The sequence below is a fragment of the Callospermophilus lateralis genome, chromosome 2 (assembly GCF_048772815.1).
Source record: "Callospermophilus lateralis isolate mCalLat2 chromosome 2, mCalLat2.hap1, whole genome shotgun sequence".
NCBI classification, from domain to species: Eukaryota; Metazoa; Chordata; class Mammalia; order Rodentia; family Sciuridae; genus Callospermophilus; species Callospermophilus lateralis.
Genome location: NC_135306.1, coordinates 75,578,901 through 75,602,372, shown reverse-complemented (window position 1 = coordinate 75,602,372; position 23,472 = coordinate 75,578,901). Strand labels below are relative to the sequence as shown.

Below are 23,472 nucleotides of genomic sequence, written 5' to 3'. Positions count from 1 at the left end.
AAATTTTAGTTTGGTTTATTGTTTCTTTCATTTCAAAGATTTCTGTTTGATTTTTATTTTTCGAACTTCTATCTCCCTATTGAAGTCATCTTTTGCTTCCTGTGTTTACGTAGCTCTTCGTCAAAATAAGTTTTTACTGCCTGTATTTGCTCTCTTACATCATCCTTTAACTCACAGAACATTTTAATTATGTACATCCTGAACTCCTTCTCTGTAATTTCATCTGCTGTGCTGGCCATGGATTCTAATAATGTGTTATCTTGATTTATTTGGGGCACTTTCCTCCTTTGTCTTTTCATGTTGCTTGTGTGTCTTTCCTTCTAGCACTGTGGATCTGAGGCATTTCCGTTTTTACCCTATAAGCTTATAGTATCTTTGTAGAGTTCCAATATCTCTCCTTTTGAGGGGAAGGACAATGCTAACAATCCCGATATAAACAAGATATAACCTTAAAACAAATAGTTGCTATTAAAATGTTTACAATTTGTTTACAATGTATAGAAATGGTGAATTCAATTATTATCTATAACATAATCAGTAGGTTTGTAAAAGGGTTTACAGTTTCTGACAGTGGACAAAGAACTGGGGATGAGGTATAGGATGATTTGCTGAGGAGGCAGGAGGTGAGGATATAGAGTTCTTATATCTTAGGAAGTATGGATGAGAAACCTAAAGAAGAATGTCAGTAGCAGGAGAATGGAGAAGAAGTAATTTAGGGTAGACAAGTAAATGGGAAGACAGTAGAGTACACATATACTGAGAAAAATTAAAAAATGTTAAAATAGTAAAAATTGGAGGGAAAAAAAAAGAATATACAAGTCAACTATAATATACTATTCAGACGCCCAGTCCTCAAAATCCTAATTCATGCAAAATACTTGCTTTCACATAGGCTGGGGATGTGAGGGTGGGAGAATAGAGAAGGAGAAGGGAAAAAAAAATCTTGAAGGAAGAGGCAAGGGTTGTTTTAGCTAGAGATCAGTATCTTTCCTGGTGGTGTCATCTGTTGTTAGCTGGTATTTACACCCTCAGGATGGTGAAGTTAAGCATGGTATCACTATTCTGGGTTAGTGGCTGCTGGGGAGAAGGGGGATTTAGAAACTGGGCACCTGGCCAGCGGCGTTCCAAACTGGGAGTTGCCCCACTAAAGATGGTGATGAAAGTGACCCAAGATGGAGCCAGCTGCTTTCAGTGATGAGGTGTCCGTCGGCTTGGGGGAGGCAGGTATAGCATTGGATATGGACAATATGTTCAGTGAGTGTTCTGTGGCATACAGTGTGTGGTTTCAGCTGTCTTCAGAGCCTGTGTGAAGTTCTCCGGTACAGGCATGATACAGCACGTAGGGGACTATCTCTGTTGCTACAGAGTCCCAAGATGGAGGCGACCCTGGGAGACCCACATTAGTAGACGGATGTCCATACGGGAATGGCAGCTAGAGTTCCTGCACATTGGTAGCTGCTGGGTGTCCTGTGTGGGAGCAGCATCTGGGATTTCTGCTCAGGTGGGTGGCCGAAAGTTCTGTGTGGGTACCCATGCCTATGTTGCCACTCCGGCTCCCGGTAGTCCTGTATGGATGAGTAGTTGGGAGACCTTCTCTGAAGCTGAGGCCTGGAGGCCTGCGCTGGCACGGTGGCTGTGATTCCTGCGCGGGAGCAGGAATATTGCTTGCAGAGAAATATTATTCTCACTACTTAAGTCCCAGGTCACAGAGTGACACAGAATGCTGCCTCCTGCTGGCCCGCCATCTTGGATACCCCTGTCTTTTTTATTTTTTAAGTTGTTGAGATAGGAACTGGCTATGTTGCCCAGGCTGACCTTGAACTTGTTATCTCCTACATCATATTCCATAGTTACTGGGATTAGAGGAGTATGCCACCATGGCTGGCTAGGTCTAACAAGTTTAAAAGTTAGCTATATGCTAGAATAAACACTTAAGAAATATTTTTGTGCATATTTATGAGTATGTATGGTGGTAAGGATCAAATCTAGGGCTTCAAGTGTGCAAGGCAAGTATTCTACCACTGAGCTACACCCTCAGCCCCTACAAATATTATTTATTTATAACACTAATGAGCTATGATTATGAGTAATCTTTATAGATGAACAACTGTAAAAACTATCTCCATCCCTATTTTTCTAAGCTCTTTTCTTAAAATTTTAACTGTTTTGTATTTCTATAATGATTTCTGATGTTAAAAATTTCCCACAATGAACAATGAATCCTCCATGCTTGATTTTCTATATGCCCGTTTTTAGTGACTTTAAACTACTAGTCTTTGAAATCTTAGAGTACTTGTATCCCTGACCTACACACAATTTTTTATCCAATCAGTTTCAGACAGCCTATTCTATTTGTAGCCTCTTCATAATTTTCATTCTACTTTCCATTATTCCAACACTTAAAGAAAAAAATTAATTTTCTCCTAAAGTCAACATACATATCAAAACATTTTATTAAAACATTCTCTGGGTCTCCATGTAGCAATGAGAGGGCAAAATTTAAAATATACAAACCAAGTAGTAAATGTAATGTTAAAAGGTAACTACTACACTGTAATAGATACTGAAAGAGCAAATGTTAAGACTGAGGGAATAATGTAGTGTGGCCAACTCTTTCTAAACAGACTGCAGGGTGTTATGCAGAAGTGAAAAATTTTGCGGGGCACAGTAGAACAAACCTGTAATTCTAGCAGCTTGGGAGACTGAGGCAGGAATATCATAAGTTCAAAGCCAGCCTTATCAACTTAGCAAGACCCTGTCTTAAAAAATAAAAAGGGTAGGGATGTGGGTCAGTGGTTAAGTGTCCCTGGATTTAATTACCTTAAAAAAAAAAAAAAAAAAAAAAAAGAAGAAGTGAAATGTTTCCCAAAAAGAGTTCTGAGAAAAAGACTTGAGTTAGAGAAATATGTGTGGTTAAAGGAAAGTTCAAATAAAGAGTGAAGAAGAGAAAACAGAAGTTGATCAATGGTAGGAGACTGTAAATAAGAAAAGGTGGTAGAATGAGTGGTCTACAAACTGAACAACAAATATTATGTGACAAGAAGGAAGAAAACAGATGATATTAGTAGGTGGATGTAAGATTTATAAAACTGGCAGCAAGAAAAATGAGGGAGTAACTTCTTAAGCGTGAACTTAACTCTTCATATTCTGTTTTTAAATATATACTCTATATTCTAATGAAATTCAGACTATTCTTTATAACTATACAAAGTCCTTACCATTTCATTCCTGTTTATCTTTATTTATGCAATTATTTCTACTTATGTTGCTGTCCGCTTCTAATCTCAACATTACTATATTTTATCTGTTTTTCATGTACCTCCCCCCCAGAAGTCAATCACTAATCCTTGGTTTTCAACAGTTCCTAGTAACACTTTCAGTAACTCTCTAAAATCCACTTTTTCCTACCTAATATATTTAGAAAATGTATCAATCTCTTAATGGTAACAACCATGTCCAATTTATTTTAGTATATTACAATGTCTCACCCCCCAACACAACACTTGATAAATATTTATCAATCAAATTTAAGGATGAGTATAGTCAAATTCTATAGAGAAAAATACCATTTGTAATTTAAGCCCTCATCTCATAAATATTTAAGTGCACGTACATCTAATCATTGAATTAATGCAAAATTCTTGCTGATTAGTCAATAATAACTCTAATTAGGGAAGATTAAATTTCATGTAATGAAGTATTATTTAGCCTTGAACAAAAGTACAAAGATATTCTTTTCTCTACTACAGAGTCACAAAATATTTGGCAGATATTCTTAAAAACCAGAATGCCATTAACTGTTTTTTAAAAATTTGTTCTAATGAGTTATACATTACAATGGAATGCATTTTTGACGTATATACATAAATGGAGTATAATTTTTCATTCTTCTGGTTGTAAATGATGTAGAATTACACTAGTATGTAATCATATATGCATATAGGGTAATAATGTCTGATTCCTTCCACAGTACTTCCCACCCCATACTTCCTCCCCTCCCTTCACTACCTTCTGTTTAATACAAAGTACCTCTATTCTTCCCACCACCACTGTGAATTAGCATCCACATAGTAGAGAAAACATTCAGTCTTTGGTTCTATGGGAATGGCTTATTTTGCTTAGCATGATATTCTCTAGCTCCATCCATTTATCAGCAAATGCCATAATTTCATTCTTCTTTAAGTAATATTCCATTGTGTATATATACCATAATTCCTTTATCCAATCAGCTGTTGAAGGGCACCCCTAAGTTGGTTCCATGGTTTGGCTACTATGAATTAAACTGCTATAAACACTGATGTGGCTACATCACTGTAGTATGCTGATTTTAAGCTCTTTGGGTATATGTTGAGGAGAGGGATAACTAGGTCAAATGGTGGTTCCCTTCCAAGTTTTCTGAGGAATCTCCACATTGCTTTCATAGTGGTTGTACCAATTCACTGCCCCACAAGCAATGTATGAATGTATCTTTTCCCCCACATCCTTGCCAACATTTGTTGTTGCTTGTATGCTTGATGATTGCCATTCTGACTGGAGTGAGATAAAATCTCAGTGTAGTTTTGATTTGCATTTCTCTAATTGCTAGGGGTGTTGAACATTTTTTGTCTATTTGTTGATCAATTGTATTTCTTCTGTGAAGTGTTGGTTCATCTTCTTAGCCCATTTAGTGATTGTGTTATTTGTTTGGTTTTGGTGTTAAGTTTTTTGAGTTCTTTAATATTCTGGAGACTAATGTTGGTGCATGTAGTAAAGATTTTCTTCCATTCTGTAGGCTCTCTCTTCATGTTGTTGATTGTTTCCTTTGATGTGAAGAAGCTTTTTAGTTTGATTTCATCCCATATATTGGTTCTTAATTTCACTTCTTGTGCTTCAGGGGTCTTGTTAAGAAAGTCAGTACCTAAGCTGATATGGTGGAGATTTGGACTACTTTTTCTTCTATTAGGCACAGGGTCTCTGTTCTAATGCCTAGGTCCTTGATCCCCTATGAGTTGATTTTTGTGCAGGGTGAGAGATAGGGGTTTAATTTCATTTTTGCTACATGCGGATTTCTAATTTTCCCTGCACCATTTGTTGAAGAGGCTATCTTCTCCCCAAATGTATGTTTCTGGCAACTTTGTCTAATATAAGATAATTGGATTTATGTGGGTTTGTCTCTGTTTCTTCTATTCTGTACCATTGGTCTAATTCTCTCTTTTGGTGCCAATGCCTTGCTGTTTTTTTTTTTTTTAATGATGAAGGCCTTTAACTATTATTAAATATTATTAAATGGTTTAAAACTTCTTCATAGAAATTTTTAAACATCTTACAAGTTATCTAAAATTTGTCTTTTAACCAACCCAAAAAACTTTCTAGAACATGTCTGATATGGTAAACAACTATTTTTGCTGTTATTCTCTCAACAATTCTTTCCCTCAGCACTTCTGAATTAAGTAATAAAATGCATGTTAGGGTTTGTAGGTCTATCTATGTGAAAACATGTGCCCTGAACTATTAAGACTGCTTTCTAAGCATTTAGAACACCACCTTAAACTTTCAGGCTTGGATCAGAAAGAACAGAACTAGGGGACAGTTAAAAACCGTAGTATCACCTTTTTCCTTTCCTAGCATTTTTAGAGTGTATTCTGAAATGGCATTTAAAGAAACTACAATGCTTAATTTTAGAGAAGGATTATTCTCCAAGAGAATCCATTCTCCACAAAAGAGATTATTTTCAATTGTAAATTAAATAGCCCAAGTAATATTTATTTGTTACAATGTTAAATCTACAATTATAAGACTAGCATTATTTTGTTAATTTTTTCTTAAAACATTTATATCAAATTTAATCAAAATATTATAAACATTTAACCATTAATGCATTTACATTACTCTATCCCTAAACAATTAACAGAGAAGTGTTTATATTAAAAGATATTTTTTCAAAAGGAATTTCACCAAAATTCTATTATAATAGTTTTAAAAAGTAAAAATCAGGCCACAATATATAAATCTTGGAACCATCAATCATATTCTTAAACATTTGTAGAACTCATGAATATACATGACTATGGTTAAGGTGATCATTCTGCAAGCATGTAGTAATTGTATTTACCAGCAAAAACATAAATAATTTACATGGTACAAATTAATTACACATTAAATAATATTTCTTTTGAAAAGAACCACCTAGGATTCTTGAAACCTAAATAAAATAGATAATCAACAGGATAAATTTGATGAAAATTTAATAAGTTAAAAATAAATATTCACATAGCATCTAAAACTAAAAACTTTATGAAATAGCAACAAAAAAATAAAGAAAAAAATTACCGGTAAGATGCTAATGGTATGTTGAATTCATTTTCAGGTGAAGCAATTCCCAATAAAGTATCTCCTTCATAAACAGAGATTGGAATTGAAAAATGATTTCTAATCTGAGAAAGAAAAATAACTCATCTTTAATATTACCACTATAAGAACCTAAATAATTTTTATATGTCCATATAAAATACAGTAAAACAAAGGTACTATTAGGCAACATTCATCTTGCTCATATAAACTAGAAGAAAACAGAATCATTTATCGTAAAAAATATATGAAAAGGTTCTCAGCTTTACCAAAAAAAAAAAAAAAAAAAAGAAAAGAAATGAATTTAAAAATAAAACTTTAAACATCTCAAGAAGTGAAAGATAATAATTTCTTCACCTTGAGATAGGGATTAATTTATTTAGAGATATGTTTTTATTTAGGCAGAAACAGAAGAGGAAAATCCACAGGAAAAAAAAATATCAATTTATTATTTATATGACAGAAGTGAAAAATGTGACAGGTTGGAAAACGTTAAAATATAGTTAATAAAGAATCTATAATCAGCATACATACAAAAATCTGTGAAATCATTAAGAAAATTGTGATCGAGAAAAATGCAAACAATATAAGCAAATGATCTGCAGAAGAGAAAACTTGAATGACCAATAAACAGATGAAAAAATACTCAACTTTCCTAGAAATCAAGATGATGCAAATTATAATCATTAGGTATGTTTTCATACCATAAGGCTAGCAAAAAATCACAAGCCTTATAATATCAACATCTAAAAAGAATGTGAACAGGAACACCTGCACACTGATGATATAATACAAATTGATAAAAATTATTCAGAAAATAGTTGGGCAAAGAAATAAATATATACCTATTTAAAGACTTAGCAAGTTTTCTCCTGTCATATATCCAGAGAAATACTTACATATATGCACCAAAAAATAGTCATGTTCTCTACAACACTGATCTTACTGATCTTATTAAGAAACAAAGAAACCACCTCATAAATAGTGCAATAATTAAGAAAACTTTCTTGCTGGTGATGTTAGTATTATAATTCTTGCCTACCATGTGAAAAGCCCTGGGTCTGAACCTGGCATCACACACACACACACACACAACAATTTTCTTAGAATTGATTATTTATGCAACAGAATATATTATCATAGATAAAAATATATATATATATCTCATATCACCAAATTGGTATTTTCTATAAGAATAAAAAAAGCAAATACAGACTAAGAAGGAAACAAAATAGATGACTTCAACTTTACTCATTTTTTTTAATTTGAAGAAAAAAATTTAAATGTCAACATTTGTTATATTCCATGCTGTGGACAGAGAGGACTATATATAATAAACTTCTCAAAATTAAAAATACAACTGAAACGTCTTCCTAAGGAAAAGATTTGATATCAAATCAGCAATGTTCAGTTCAAATAAGAGACATTAGGTTTAAGTTTTATAATCACATTTTTTATTACAAATTTTTGAATAAATTTTTCAGTCAACTTGCCACTGATGCAAATGAAACCTACTAAGATCTACCTGCTTCCAATAGTGCATATTTGGAATGTGAAGTTAGTTTCCAAAGTGTGATTTTGATTTTTTTACCCAGTCAAATTTAGTGTGGAAAAAGTCGGTTGGAAGCAGAGAATAAACTAGTTGTTTAAAACTAGGAAAGAAGACCAAATATCTGGAAAAAGGAACCATAAAAGCCTTCTGCAGCCCTTCCCATTTTTCTCTTCTGTCCTTGGGGACACAGCATCCAGTCCCTCTTGCCTTTCTGCCTTCCACCATCTGATTCCAGGACTACATCTTATTGCTATATCCTCTCAGCAGTAAGGAACAATCTTAGAATCACAGTGTTGAGCAGTTCTCACAAGACACCCAAGCTGGTGCCTCTTGATCCTGGACTTCCCAAGCCTCCAAAGTGTGAGAAATAAATTTCTGTTCTTTGTTTTTTTAAAAAGTAGAAGTTTATCCTAAAGTTTTTCACTATACAGCAGCAGAGTAATAGGAGAGGGACATGAAGAACTAAGGTAAAAACATTACACACACACACACACACACACACGTAATCAAATCCTGGCTCTATATTAACTAGTTCTGTGAGCTTGACAAATTCTATTTCTCCTGAATACCAAAAGTAATGAACTCATATATGAGAACATTTAATAATACAGGAAAACATAACAAAGAAACTCTAAATCATTCCCATCCATAAATATCCAGGACATAATCCCTGGATATTTTGTTTATCTGTATAAATAACATACTCCCCCCACACAAACACACAAAAAACAAACCTGTAAGATACAACAAATGTTCAGTTTTATATATGCTGTTTTAAAATCTCTATTCTTGCTTTTGAAAAAGAATGTTTTAACATAGGGATACATCAGATAATATATTGTAGCAATCTTTAATTCTATTTTTCTTTTACTTTTCTCCTTCCTTCTTTCCTGTCTTCCCTCCTTCCTTCCAAATTCTTTTTCATTTGCAAAGGCTCTGTGGAGTACTTAACTAATCCCTAACAAATATGCAGCTTGTCTCTTTTATCAGTATTAAAAATATGAATAGTAATCTCAATCGGTTTGTCTGTATTGAGGGAAGGTAAGTAAATAACAATCAACAAAATGTTTTAAGGACCTAATGATATATTTTAGATAAAGTGTATTTAAGGTCATTGCTCTAAAAATTGACTGTCAATGCAAATTTACACATTAAAATAATGGAAAATTATTAACACTTTAATGTTACCAAATTCATCAGTTTAGGTGAGACAGATAAATTTCATGAATGAAACAGCTCACTTAAAAGTAACAGAAAAGGCTGAAGGTAGAGTTCAGATGTAGATCGTAAAACATTTGCCCAGCATATGCAAGATCCTGGGTAGGTTCCTAATACCACCAAAAAAAATAGCAGATAACAAATCAATTGAAACCATAGTTTAAAACTTTCCCATAAGACACACAAAACATTAAAATTCTACACAAAGATTCTCTGTGAACATAAATTCAAAAATTTTAATCACAATTTTAGAAAACAGTCCAATAATATACTTCATGATCAAATGAGATTTATCCTAGGAATGCAGAGTTGATGAAACATTTTTAAATAAATTTAATCTATCATCTCAACAAAATTTTTAAGATCTTCTCAATAAGCTCAGGAAAAATGGCAAAAAAAAATTGGAAATGATGAAGTAAAAATGTCTTTATTTGCAGAAATTATAATAGTCTAAAGCTACACAACTGTTTAAATCTACTAGAATACATGAGTCCAGTAAGGCTGTACAATCTGAGTTAATAGAAAAATAATCTATTTCTAAATGCTAGTAATAGATAACTGAAAATTTAAATTTAAAAAAAAGTCGATTTTATCACATTTTGACAAAAATAAATAACCTGACTAAAATTTAAAGAGAAATAGAAAGAACTTACAATATCCAAAGAACTTCAGAAAAGAACAAAGAGCGACAATTTTTACTACCTGATTTCAAAACTTAGTAATCAAGATGATGTGGTACCAGCATAAAGACAAACAGATTAATGAAAAAGAATACAAAGTTTAGAAATAAACCATCTTATTATGGCCAAATAACTTTTGGCAAGTATCAAGAAAATTTGTTGGGAAAAATACAATCTGAGTTGGAGCAATTGGAAAGTCATCTGGAAAGACTGATACTCAATCTTTACCTTGCAATGCATACAAAGAATCACTTGAGAGGCTGGGGTTGGAGCTCAGTGGGAAAGCTTTTGCCTAGCATGTGTGAGGCACTGGGTTCAACTATCAGCACCATATAAAAATACATAAATAAAATAAAGTTAATGTGTCCATTCACAACTAAAAAAATATTTTTAAAAAATTACTCAAAATGGATATATGGTATTTCCATATAATGGATTACTTCTCTGCAACTACATGTAACAACACCATTCACAGAAGTTGATACATATAAAATTTGGTTGAGTGAAAGAAGTTAAATTCTACTCTGTATTCCATTTATATAAAATTCAAGACTATATAATAATGCACATTGAGAACAGATTAGTGGATACATAGGAATGGGGAAGTTGGGAAAAGGGAAAGTTTTTTTGGTAATAAATATTTTTATTACCTTGACTATGATCAAGTTTCATAAGTGTTTTTATACCAAAACTCAATTTAAAATATATGCAGATTATTGCCTATACCTTGATAAAGCTATACAATTTTTTCGAATTGAAAAGAAAGGATATATACATATATTATAAAAACCTAAAGAAAATATTGATGATTTTTCTTACATAATATATTATAAAGCCATTCTATAAAAAAATTTAAGATATATACTGAACAAATTCTTCTAGTAGTGTGGCTACTGATGAGATATTCTCTTTGATATTAACCTACTTCTATTATAGTTTGTATCCATTTAGTAATAATAAGTAAGCATAAAGAATCTCCCCTCCAAATCAATCATTTCATACCTGCACTGGTGAGCGAACTGTTATCTTCTTACTTCCTTCTACTGCATCAATTTGACAAACAATAGATCTTTCAACTCCAGATTCTCTGTGTCTTACAGTGTACAGACATCGTCCTACTTTTGTTAAAGGAATCTTATCAGCAGTCGAGTGGTTAACAGGAGCTAAATTAAATACAGATGTTTGGAAGTTTTTACTGTAATTTACTATATATTAATTTTACGTATGGTAAATACCAAAACATCAGATGATGGTCTTAAAATTTTATTTTTTGCTGTTTTGTGATATGGAGATTGAACCCAAGGGTACTCTACTACTGAGCCACATCCTATTTCTTTTTTATTTTTATGTATTTTTAAATTTGAGATAGGGTCTAAGTTGCACAGGTTGGCCTCCTGGGTAGCTGGGATTTTAGGTATGTATCACTGGGCCCAGTTTAAACCTTTTAAAAATATCTAAGCAATGATAATTATTATTATAAAATTCAAGAATACTGATCTCTGAGTTGCTGTCACTAATACCTTGAGACAGACATTGGAAAATACTAATGGAACTGAAATTTTTTAGTTTTCATTTATTTCATCTACTTCTTTAACTTTTTAGCTATATCTTGGATTTGATTAAACAAAATTTTGTATATACTTACCTAATATATACATGTTGTATTGAGTTGTGAAGTTACTTATTTATATAAATTTCACTCACTTTATTCCCAATCATAGAAATGTTAGTGCAGAAACAAACAGAGCTAAAACTGATCAATTCACTGACAATGCTCTGAAACACCCATTATGCATTATTTCTTAACCAGAAGAATGAGCAATATTTTTGTAGTTTGCTCCCTGTCCCCCAAATTGATTACCTTTTTCAAATGATGCCCTCTCCTTGATAGCTAGATAAATATCAGAGTATCAGAAAGTGGTAAGGGTAAAGATTTGGAACTGTTTTTCATAATGACTAGGTAGTATGATAATTTAAGAATTTTGTATGAATTCAAACTCTTTGAATTCACTAAGCTACAAAACTGGTAGAATATCTAATACTTTATACCACATATGACTAAAACATTTACCAAATGCCTATGGTTTATAAAAACTGGAAGAGATACAACATTTTTTCCTCCCCACAATAAAGCAATTAACTAGCCTGCTCTAAATGAATGGAGAACATAAATAAAGTAGATTTGAACAACACATATTGAGTGATGAAAGAAACCAAAGTGCTGCAAAGGCAAAAAAAAGAAAAAAGAAAAAAAAGGCCTCAATCTATTAAAAATCCACCACCACCATCCCAACAACACACACACCTACATATATACTATATAGTCTATACACATACACCCTATACACATACACACTACAAATAGGTAAAACGTAATTTTGAATAAAACGACAAGAAGGAAATTTATCACTTACTAAGAAGAATGAAGAAGAGTTTGCTGCTTAGGCTGGTCATTGCATTAAAATGGTCATTGTCCTTAGTTCGTACATAATCCATACTTAAACTTTGCATATTTTTTAATGTATATGACTTTGCCAGAGGAACATTGAGTACATTAAAAGAATCACTTGGTGAAACAGAGATCGTAAGTCCAAGACAATTTAAAATCATAAATGGTGCTAGATCCCTTACAAAGACAGGTGCAGATCCAGTAGCAGCTTCGGTAAATGCCTAATGAGGAACAGTTTTCTTAAATGAAAATGTGAAGAACTAAATGATAAGCAGAATACATGACAATTAAATTAACAATAAATGTACTCAAAAAAGGGGTCAACTCAGTCCATTATATCAACATTAAAAGTTTCAAATTTTCTTACCTTAACTAAATTACTTAACATTAAAAGGCCACATTTGGATAATGTAATGTTTAACTGATCTTTTGAATAGAAACTGATGACAGTTTTATATTCTGGCACTTTGTAGTTCTCTTCTTCAGAATCTGACTCAACAATAGCTTGTTTTGCTTTCTTTTTCATCTAAAATGATGACATATAAAAAAGAATTCACTTCTAGAAACACAATATAATTCATTCTACAAAGTAAAAACAAACTTGAGAAAATCCAATAATATTCTTATTACAAAGGGCAATAAATTCATTCATTCATAAATTTACTTGGACATGCCATCATTAAGAATCAATAACATTTACCCTGTTTTAGGATTCAAAGACCTACTTGCCATGCATATTCTGACCTAAAAATTACCAAAGGAATTCACTTATCTAAAAATATTCCTTCATCTAAAAATATCTCAAAAATTAAATCATGTGATATAATACATTAACCTGGGCATGCCAGGCTAGCCATTTCTGTTGTTATTTTAAGTAGCTTTAAAGCCCCTAAAAATTTGTTTGCAGTTTGACTAGTCACTATTAGGCAGCAAACATGCTGGTAATACTAAAATCTCTGCTTCAGAAGCACTATTTGTCCATCTAAAAGCCCTGATTATCATGATTACATAAATTTACAATATCTTTTAAGCAAAAAATATACATTTTTCTCTATAAAGTTTTTATGGATAGAAATATAGATAAGATTGTTAGAAAAATATTCCCTCCAGAAAGTAAAAGAAACCTGGAATAGACCACAACCTAAAAGAACACATAATATAGTGAAGAATGGGGACTGCAGCTAAATTTGCATCCCATCTATTCTACTTTGTAGCTATTATTATTTTATGGAAGTCCATTAACCTCTCTGGTCTTAGTTCAGTTACAAATGTTGATAAAAACTGCATCATTTTCAGTGGTGGTGGTGGGGGTGCATTGTGGGGATTAAAGCAAATATATCTTATTCAGAACAATGCCTTATACATCAGTAATGTTAATTATTTGTATTAGAAGGACAGGTAGCACTGGCTTTGGATTTGAAAATCACATTCAGAGGTCAAATAGGGAAAAATGTGCGCAAAGTTGACAATGAGAAAACTTCAACTTTGCTATGATTAAAATTAAAGTGTCTAATGTGGTGTAGATATCAATTTTTGAAAACTTTTTTTTTTTAATATATCTCTGGTTGTATATAAAGTATATTGACACCAATTCGTGTCTTCATACATGTACTTTGGATAATGATGTCCATCATATGCTACCATCTTTGCTAACCCCCTGCCCCCTCCCTTTCCCTTCCACCCCTCTGCCCTATCTAGAGTTCATCTTCTTTTCAGACTTCAAATATACATTGATGGAGGATGGTAATACAAAGTCAGGCATGTAGAGTGGCAAAGAGTATATGGAAAATCTCTGTATCTTCTCAATTTTGCCTTGAATATAAATGGCTCAAATAAAGTCATTAAACACACACTTCATAAATATATACACACACATTAAACGTGTTTGTGTGTGTGTGTGTGTGTGTATATATATATATGTTATATACAAATATATACATAAATATATATGTTTACCTTGATTCCAAGATTCCATGGTCTAAAGTCTTCAGTCTGATCAATTTCTAATGGTTCAAGCAAAGGCTCCCATACACCAAACATTTCATTATAATAATGAACCTAAAGAAAGAATTTTTAATCTTTTTAAATGAATTGAAGCATCTTGATATTTTTAAAAATGATCTTCCCACAATGGTTCCTGTAAACATGACTCTAGCCATGCTATTTCTTCTGCATGAAAAACACGTTGCATGTCATTCAGGAGCTTCCTACAATATAATCCCTTCCTCAGCACCTTCCTCGATTGGCTAACAAATAATGGTCCAGATTTGCCCTTCACAATTTACTTGAGATAAAATCCTCTCTAAAGGCATAAATATCTACATATAATACCTAAAATATTTTATACATAGTACTATTTGTTATAAAAACTACAAAAAATAAACATATGCTTACTTCTAGCTCAAGCTGACAGTGGAGATTTATTAGACTACTCCAGTTTTTGCCTTCCCCTGAAAAACATGACTTTGCCAAAAGCATAGGCACTGTTCTATGACCAATTCCAGCCTCAAGAACCAGAAAAATAGAATCAATGTTCAATTTCATCATCTCTCCTTTGGGTACCAATTCAACTGAGGGAGATATTTTTTCAGTTTCATTTGACCCTTCAAGAAACCACATTTTTAAATTCTTTGTATCCTTCTTTTCCCATAAATGTGCTGAAGAAGAAGCCATCTCTTTTGGGGTGGTTTCTTTAGTTGTATAAAGTGCTGAAGTTATAGTAATCATGGTATTTATGATAACTGGTGAAACCTAAATGGAAAAACAAAATTTCAAAATACATCAAATATATTTGCTAAATAATCATAAGCAATTAATATTAAACATTATTAACACAAAATAGGAGATATAATTTGTTGCTTACATTAATTTTTACATTACTACAACTAACTTCAATCTGTATTTACATGAATCTTGTAAATATTGAACTATCAAGCATAATTTCAACTATATGTACTATAACGATAGTAGATATTAATAAAAGCTGTCGAATGTCAGTAATAAAACATAGAATAACATACATTATAAAAATATATGCTAAAAATTTTACAAACAATGTTTCATAAAACTTATCAAAAACTATTTTTTGCTTATTTAATGATTTAAAAACTTGCTATAATAATTGCTTGTTTCTATGTTTTACTACTATTTTTTTTAAAAAAAAGTGTACTAAAAGATGTGAGTGATTATATTTTAACCCACCTTTAGTGTAAGAGATTTTACTGAAATATCAATCACTTGTGGATCTGTACCTGTCTGAGTAGACTGAAAAAACAAGTCGCAGGGCTGCAAAACCTATGAGAAAAAAAAATATTACCACTAAATTAACATTCAATTATTAAAATATTTCTATTTCAAGACCTTTATACTAATAAAGCTATGTTAAATAAAAAGTAACTAACTGTAAACAACCAACTGATTCAACACTTCTTAATCACTAATCATTCTTTATAATAAAGTATTAATAATTGCATTTGCAATAATGTTAATGTAACACATTAAATAGAAATGTTATTCTCCCGGTTCTAGCATTTATTTAATGAGGAATTGAGTTCTAGAAACCTCATACTCAACATCTATAACATGAGGATAATAATACCTATATCTCAAGAACTAAGAATCAAAATATTTAACACAATTGGTTGGGCATTAACATCAAAAAGTCAGAATAGGGGCTAGGGTTGTAGATCAGTGGTAACAGTGCTTGCCTAGCATGTGGAAGGCACTGGGTTTGATCCTTAGCACCACATAAAACTGAACAAATAAATAAAATAAAGGTATAAAAAATCAGAATACCCATTTGATCAAAATGTCAGTCAATATATGTATTACTGAGTATCAAATGATTAGCAGCCATTTTTATCTCATTCCATTGTTGACATAAATTAATAAAACAGTACATTTGATCATAAATCTTATAATTGTCATTCTATAAGATGGCTCTGAACATGTGGCCAATAAAATATAGAGGTTATACTCTTAAAGTCACTGCAGCTTCCATCACTAATGATATTTTTATCCTTCTCTTTGGTCACCTACTTTGGCAGAAAATATATCACAAGCAGTCCTTTGGATTCTTGCCAAGTAAAGCTTCAGAAAACTGATTCCCCAGCTGACAGCTTCATTGCAATCTTATGAGGAATCTTAAGTCTTTATCACCGAGCTAAGAGAAGACTCCTAGATTCTTGACTCTTGGCATCTTCATTTTATAGTCCCCTAGACAGGATACTAAATTTTTCCTATTTCTATAGGGAATTCCAAGGGAATTCAGTTCCACATGCTCACCAGAATAGCAACCCCAATCTACTTCACTGTTTTGCAAAGTAGAATATATCCCAATTCTTCTCATTTTATTTTCTTCTGAGGCTTCAACAATCATCTAAAGGGCTTTATCTGAGAAGAGATGTGTCAGACCGAAGTGTTCATATAATAGCATGCAAAACATTTGGAGCAATGTGGCTGATATTATAAGGAAGACACATATTCCTGGGAAAGATAATTTCACTCCAAGAGAAGACTCCTGGTTCAAGGGCATGGTATTGGCGTCAGCTCAGTTCTGGTAATGACCATTTTTGCTCACAGGGTCCAGAGGTGGCACATGGCGTCACATGGCAAAAGACAAAAAGCACACATGCCTGTCTCAACACTTCTTTAATATTCTTAAATACATGAAAAATCTAAAGAACTTACACTATGTATTTTACTTCACTAAAATCACTAAAATAAAATCTTATCACAGTATTAATCCACTGTACAACTAAAATGAAAAAAGTTCATCTACATAAGAAAAAGCTATAAAAGGCAAGGCAAATTGAAAATTTACAAATACATTAGGCGTACTAATTAATTCTGTAATATAATTAAAAACTAACTGAATTTTCCCTAACTGTGGTAAGAAGAGTTCTGTCCTCTGGCCTGTCGAATAACTTATGTCTCTCCCAAATGCAAAATATATTTACCCTTTCCTAAAATTTATGTATTTCATCATATATCTGACTTGTATGTCTCACTGATTCAAAATTTCATCTATTTTTTATCAACATAAAGTTTAAAATGTAAATCATAACCAGCTGCAGATGAAGTTCCTGGATATAATCCATTAAATATAGTTTTTGAGACACAATTTCGCTCCTTCTAAAACTTGAGGTGAGTGACCAGCACCCACCACTCCCAACACTTGATGGTGGAATACACTAGGACAACAGTTTACATATATTCCAGTTCAAATGGGGAAAAAGAATGAAAAAAGAAGCCAACAGAGTCTAAAACAATTCTGAAATCTAGCCAGGCAAATGAGTTTCTTGATTCAGTTTTCAAACCTGGGAATAATTCTCTTTCAGCTCCTCTCTCTAAATCTTCCTTCCTTCTTTATAAAAGATAGGGCAAATCTGCACCTTTATAGTTTTATCATTCTTCCCCTCAATGGTAGAATTTTGGGGGTTCAAGAGTCTCTATTCATTTGATACTCAGTCCTTGTCAATCTAAATATAATAGTGTTTCAGGCAAAATAATTTTCTCAGGAAGTCTGCAAGTCTTTTGTGGATTTCATGAGAATTCATTCCATTAGACAAAAGCCACATCCAAATATCTCTTTTTTAAGAAAACCTGGTCTCCTTATGAGAAGACTAATGAGTAACACCCTTGTGCTTTCTAGAGGCCTTCTGGATTAAGATACCAAACAAATCCTAATCTTGTGAAAGGGACCTTTAAGTGACTGAACACTTATCTTTCTTAGGTGTTAGCAAAACATTATATAATCACACAATCTTTTCTCCAGAATACCCTCTAGACACCTAGTTCTGCTTTCTAGAAGCTTTTGCCATTTGGAAAGGCTGAGAATTATCAAAACCATTAAATTCTGGTTCTTTTTAACATTTTTTCACAATTTATTTCTGTCTTCCAGTATTTTATTATAAACAGCAAAAAACCAGGCAAGTAGCAATCTCTTTAGCTATACATGCCAAACTTTGTCACAAGTTCCATTTTCTATGTAACCATAAGTCAATTCTGTGAAGTTTTTTAATCACTGTGTACACATCTCCTCTTCCACCAAGTTTCCAATAATGTATATTTTATTCTCCTCGGAGTCCTCACTGGTAGTGTTCTCCTTCACCACATTTTTGTCAAGAGTGTGTTTGATATAATTAAGACTTACTTTATCATTATCAAAATTTCTCTAATGTCTACTTACTGCCCAGTTCCAAAGATGCTCCCACATTTAAAATAAATTATTACAACAGCATCTTACTTCTGGAGCAAAACACTATACATATTAGTTTTATAATACTGTGAAACAAATAACCGCACATTTAGTGGTTTAAAATAACACAAATGTATTATTTCCCAGATTTATGGGTCAGGAATTTTGATGAAATCAAAATTGAACAAGTGGCCAATAAAATAAAACATGTGGTGTTTAGCTTTTTGAGTTCTTTATATACCCTACAGGATTCATCTTAAAAAGGAGGACTGACATGGAAAGACCTGCTTTCAAATTCTTTTAAATTGATGGTGGAATTCACTTCCTTGTGGCCCTAACACTAAGATCCCAAATGTATTCTGTCAGTCAGGGACTACTTTCTGTTCCCTAGGTCCTTGCCATGTGGCCCGCTCCTTGACATGGCAATTTTTCATTCAAAACAGCAAGAAGGCATCTCCCTGATGCTTCATCATATTTCTAATATTTCACTGAGAATAATCACACTCCTCATTAACTACCAAAGTCAACTGATTAGTAACCTAATATCCATAGGGGAGGAAAAACTGTGTAGAAAGAACAAAAATTGGGGGAAGAAATCTTGGAATTCTGTTTAATACACTTACAGAGAAAACTAAATTGGAAGAAAAAAATCACACAAAAAATACTATTATTCTTTTTTTTTGGGGGGGGGATCTCTTTTATTTAGGATCTATATTCAGAGACTCTGTCTATAAGGAATCCAGAAAAATTTACCCTTGCTTAGTTTTCATATCTGAAATGTTTATTTCCAGGGTTAATTTTTAAAATTAGTTTTAAGTAGAGAAATAGATAAGAAAAATGAAGCAAAATGTCTAGCCTGTCTCCTGACTTCCAGACTCGTATATCCAACTTACAATTTACATATCTAGTTGAATGTTTCTTTTTACTTTTAAAAAAAATTTTAATTTGTTATATAAGATAGCAGAATGCATTACAATTCGTATTACACGTATAGAGCACAATTTTTCATATCTCTAGATGTACACAAAGTAGGGTCACACCATTCCTATCTTCATACATGTACTTACAGTACTGATATCCATCTCATCCCACGGTCTTTCCTACCCCCCCATACCCCTCCAATTCCCTCTCACCCTCTTTGGGAGTACACCCAATCTTCCCATGCCCACCTCCAAACAACCATATTATGAATCAGCATCCCTAAATCAGAGAAAACATTCAGCATTTTTTTTTTTTTTTTGGAATTGGCTAACTTCACTTAGCATTATATTCTCCAGTTCCATTCATTTACTTGCAAAGGCCATGATTTTATTCTCTTTTAATGCTGAATAATATTCCATTGTGTATACACTGTCTTTATTCATTCATCTACTGAAGGCCTCTAGGTTGGATCCACAATTTAGCTATTGTGAATTGTGCTGCTATAAACATTGATGTGGCTGTGTCCCTGCAGTATGCTGTTTTTAAGTCCTTTGGGTATAGACCGAGGAATAGGATAGCTGGGTCAAAGGGTGGTTCCATTTCCAGTTTTCTAAGGATTCTCCAAACTGCTTTCCATATTGGCTGCACCATTTTGTAGTCCAACCAGCAATGTAAAAGGGTGCCTTTTCCCCCATATCCAACACAAATTGTTGTTGATGTTCTTAATAGCTGCCATTCTGACTAGGGTGAGATGAAATTTTAGTGAGGACTTTTGATTTGCATTTCTCTAATTGATAGAGATGTTGAACATTTTTTCATATATTTGTTGATTGATTGCATATTCTGAGAAGTGTCTGTTCAATTCCTTGGCCCATTTGTTGATTGGGTTATTTGGCTTTTGGTGTTTAGCTTTTTGAGTTCTTTATATACCCTACAGATTAGTGGTCTATCTGATGTGTGAGTGGTAAAAGTTTAGGCTCTCTTTTCACCTCACTGATTGTTTCTTTTGCTTTGAAGTTTGAGTCCATCCCATTTATTGATTCTTGATTTTATTGCTTGCGCTATAGAAGTCTTATTAAGGAAGTTGGGGCCTAATCTGACTTTATGGAGATTTGGGCCTACTTTTTCTCCTAATAGGCACAGTGTATCTAGTTTTAATTCTGAGGTCCTGGATCCACTTTGAGTTGAGTTTTGTGCAAGATGAGAGATAGGGTTTTTATTTCATTTTGTTGCATATGAATTTTCAGTTTTCCCAGCTCCGATTGTTGAAGAGGATAACTTTTCTCCAATGCACACTTTTGGTGCCTTATGTCTAATATAAGATAACTGTAATTATGTGGGTTAGCCTATGTGTCCTCTATTCTGTACCTTTGGTCTAGAAGTCTATTTTGGTGCTAATATTATGCTGTTTTTGTTACTACTGCTCTGTAGTATGGTTTAAGGTCTGGTATAGTGATGCCACCTGCTTCACTCTTCTTGCTAAGGATTGCTTTAACTATTCTAGGTCTCTTATTTTTTCCAGATGAATTTCATGACTGCTTTTTCTATTTCTATGAGAAATGCCATTAGGATTTTGATTGTAATTGCATTAAATCTGCATACTGCTTTGGTAGCATGGTCTTCTTTAATTTCTTTCTTTAGCATTCTTTAGTAGTTTTCATTGTATAGATCTTTCACCTCTTTCATTAAGTTGATTCCAAAGTATTTTCTTTTTTTAGAGGCTATTGTAAATGGGGTAGTTTTCCTTGTTTCCCTTTCAGTGGATTTGTCACTGATAAACAAAAATGCCTTTGACTTATGGGTGTTGATTTTATATCCTGCTACTTTGCTTAATTCATTTACTAGTTCTAGAAGTTTTCTGGTGGAATTTTTTCATCTTCTAAGTATAGAAAAAATACTATTATTCTTAATAAGTAAGATAACTAGCATATGACTTAAAAGTCAATATACTAGTTCTATGTACTTTGAGCATAAGAAATTAGAATGATGTATAATATATAAACAGATTCAACATAAAATTTATGTTATCTCTTCATCTTATAGAAGGCAAAAACAAAGGAATAAAAGAAAAAAATATAAATACATGTAAAAGATTTTACACATGAAAAATTTTAATTGGATTTTGTCCAATTAAATCAGGCATTTAATTTAAGTCCCTGAAACTTTTGGGTTGAATTTCACAAAATGCCAATTAAAAATATTTAAGTTGTAGAAAAGTTTTACATGTATTTGTTTTTCTCACCAAATTGCTCTGTCCAGTTCTCTAAAACTGAACATGTAGGTGGTTCTCATCAATCAGAATGTTCATGCCAAAACTACACACTCAAGTTCTCCATAATGCAGTCCACAGAGTTAAACTTCAGGTTGCAGAATACTTTCTTAAAAGGGATTATTTTTCTGCTAGTGATATTTTTGACACCAACTACATCCTGTGTGATTTTATTCCCATTGTGGCATTCTTTTATAGAGAGACAAATCAGTGGGGCATTCAGCAGAAAGCAGTGTTTATAAGTGCCAGCACTGGCCCAAAGGATTCATATCCAAAGGCTGAGCACTGAACACAGCAGTCATTGCCTTATATCATACTCTTGCTAGTTCCTCTTTTACTTGTCAGTTTTTGTCTCTCATATAAAGTAATACACGTTCTGATTAGGCATTTTATGCCTATAGTATAGAATTGCAACAGTGTTACAATAAAGCTGTGGAATGTGTACATTGATACTGATGGTGCCATGTTATCTATTCTTTGTTCTGAAAAAGTTCCTATCACACTCTATTGATTTATTCTTTTTTACTACTATAACCCCCTCACCATATTTCTCCCTTTGTTATATGATTTTTACTGTGGAGACTATTAGTGCTTCCCCTTCAAAGAAGCAATCTTACAAGGTTCAACCAAACATGAACAGGCACTTAACAAATGCTCACAATAGACTCCTACATTACAGAGATTGATTGTGGTAGGGAGTACTGCCCCCAAGTTGAAGACCACTGAATAACAAAGAGAAAAGATAAAATATATGAGATAAAGTGATGATGTTTGGGTAAATACGTTGTGGAAATATGTTCTATGAAACTCAGATTTTTCAGCACATACAGTTCCCTTCTTCTCAAAATAACATTCCTATGATTCCTCCTGCCCAAGTTTAAGATCTACTTATCCTTCAGGTTATCACCATAAATATGACTTCCAGTGAAAAGTGCCTCCCCCCTCTCCCACAACAGATAACCCCAACCAATAAACATAATGCTGGTATACTACAGGAAAATCTGTCCACATAATTTAACATAAGAATAGGAAAAACTATTCTTTTTTTCCAACAGTCTGCCAATAGTCACACAATAAAATGCTACACTTAATAAGATATTTTCTGTCATAAAATTAGATATGTAAGACTTTATATCTCAACATACTAAAGGTTATATTTATAAAATCAACCTTAAAAGTAATAATATCACTTCATTTGTTGCTTCTATTTTTCCCTTCTTTCTATATAAACATTACCTACTATATCTCTTCTGCATTCTCTCTCACTTTTTGAAACTATAAACTCTTTTCTAACTTTCTAATACATCTCTTTCCCCCTAATTTACTATACTTTTTCTATCTTTCAGAACTAACTGGAACCCCATCATTAATGCTGATACATTCATTACTGCTGTGGATGATTTACTTGACACCTGCTGTTTGCTTTAAAGACAGATCTAGCTCATGGTTATTTTCCTTAGAGCCTCCCTTTTCTTAATAATGAGCAACTTTGCAAACTAAGACAAGGTTTATTTAGTATCTTAATTTTTTCATTTAATGGGGATTGAACCCAGGTGGCTTAACCACTGAGCAACACACATAGCCCTTTTTGTATTTTTTTTAGAGATAGGGTCTCACTAAGTTGCTTGGTGCCTCACTAGATTGCTGAGGCCAGCTTTGAAATCGTGATCCTCCTGCCTCAGCCTCCAAAGCCTGAGGTTCGGACGTTCAACACAACATGGACAGGCCTTGGATTACAGGTGTGTGCCACCATGGCCAGCCTATTTAATATTTTTTTTTTAATATTTATTGTTTTACTTTTAGATGGACACAATATCTTTATTTTACATTTATGTAGAGCGAGCGCTCTACCTCTGA

At 32.8% G+C, this 23,472-nt stretch overlaps 1 protein-coding gene across 2 annotated transcripts in view; it reads right to left on the bottom strand.

Annotated features, from left to right (window-relative positions):
• Vps13a (vacuolar protein sorting 13 homolog A) overlaps window positions 1–23,472 on the bottom strand; it is a 259,461-nt gene that overhangs the window by 95,351 nt on the left and 140,638 nt on the right. For both annotated transcript variants that reach the window (XM_076846072.2, XM_076846073.2), the window contains exons 40-46: window positions 15,428–15,520; window positions 14,621–14,977; window positions 14,183–14,284; window positions 12,594–12,752; window positions 12,192–12,447; window positions 10,780–10,940; window positions 6,310–6,413 (exon numbers count right to left, since the gene is read on the bottom strand). In XM_076846072.2, coding sequence (XP_076702187.1) covers window positions 6,310–6,413; window positions 10,780–10,940; window positions 12,192–12,447; window positions 12,594–12,752; window positions 14,183–14,284; window positions 14,621–14,977; window positions 15,428–15,520 — 1,232 coding nt within the window. The remainder of the gene's footprint in view (window positions 1–6,309; window positions 6,414–10,779; window positions 10,941–12,191; window positions 12,448–12,593; window positions 12,753–14,182; window positions 14,285–14,620; window positions 14,978–15,427; window positions 15,521–23,472) is intronic.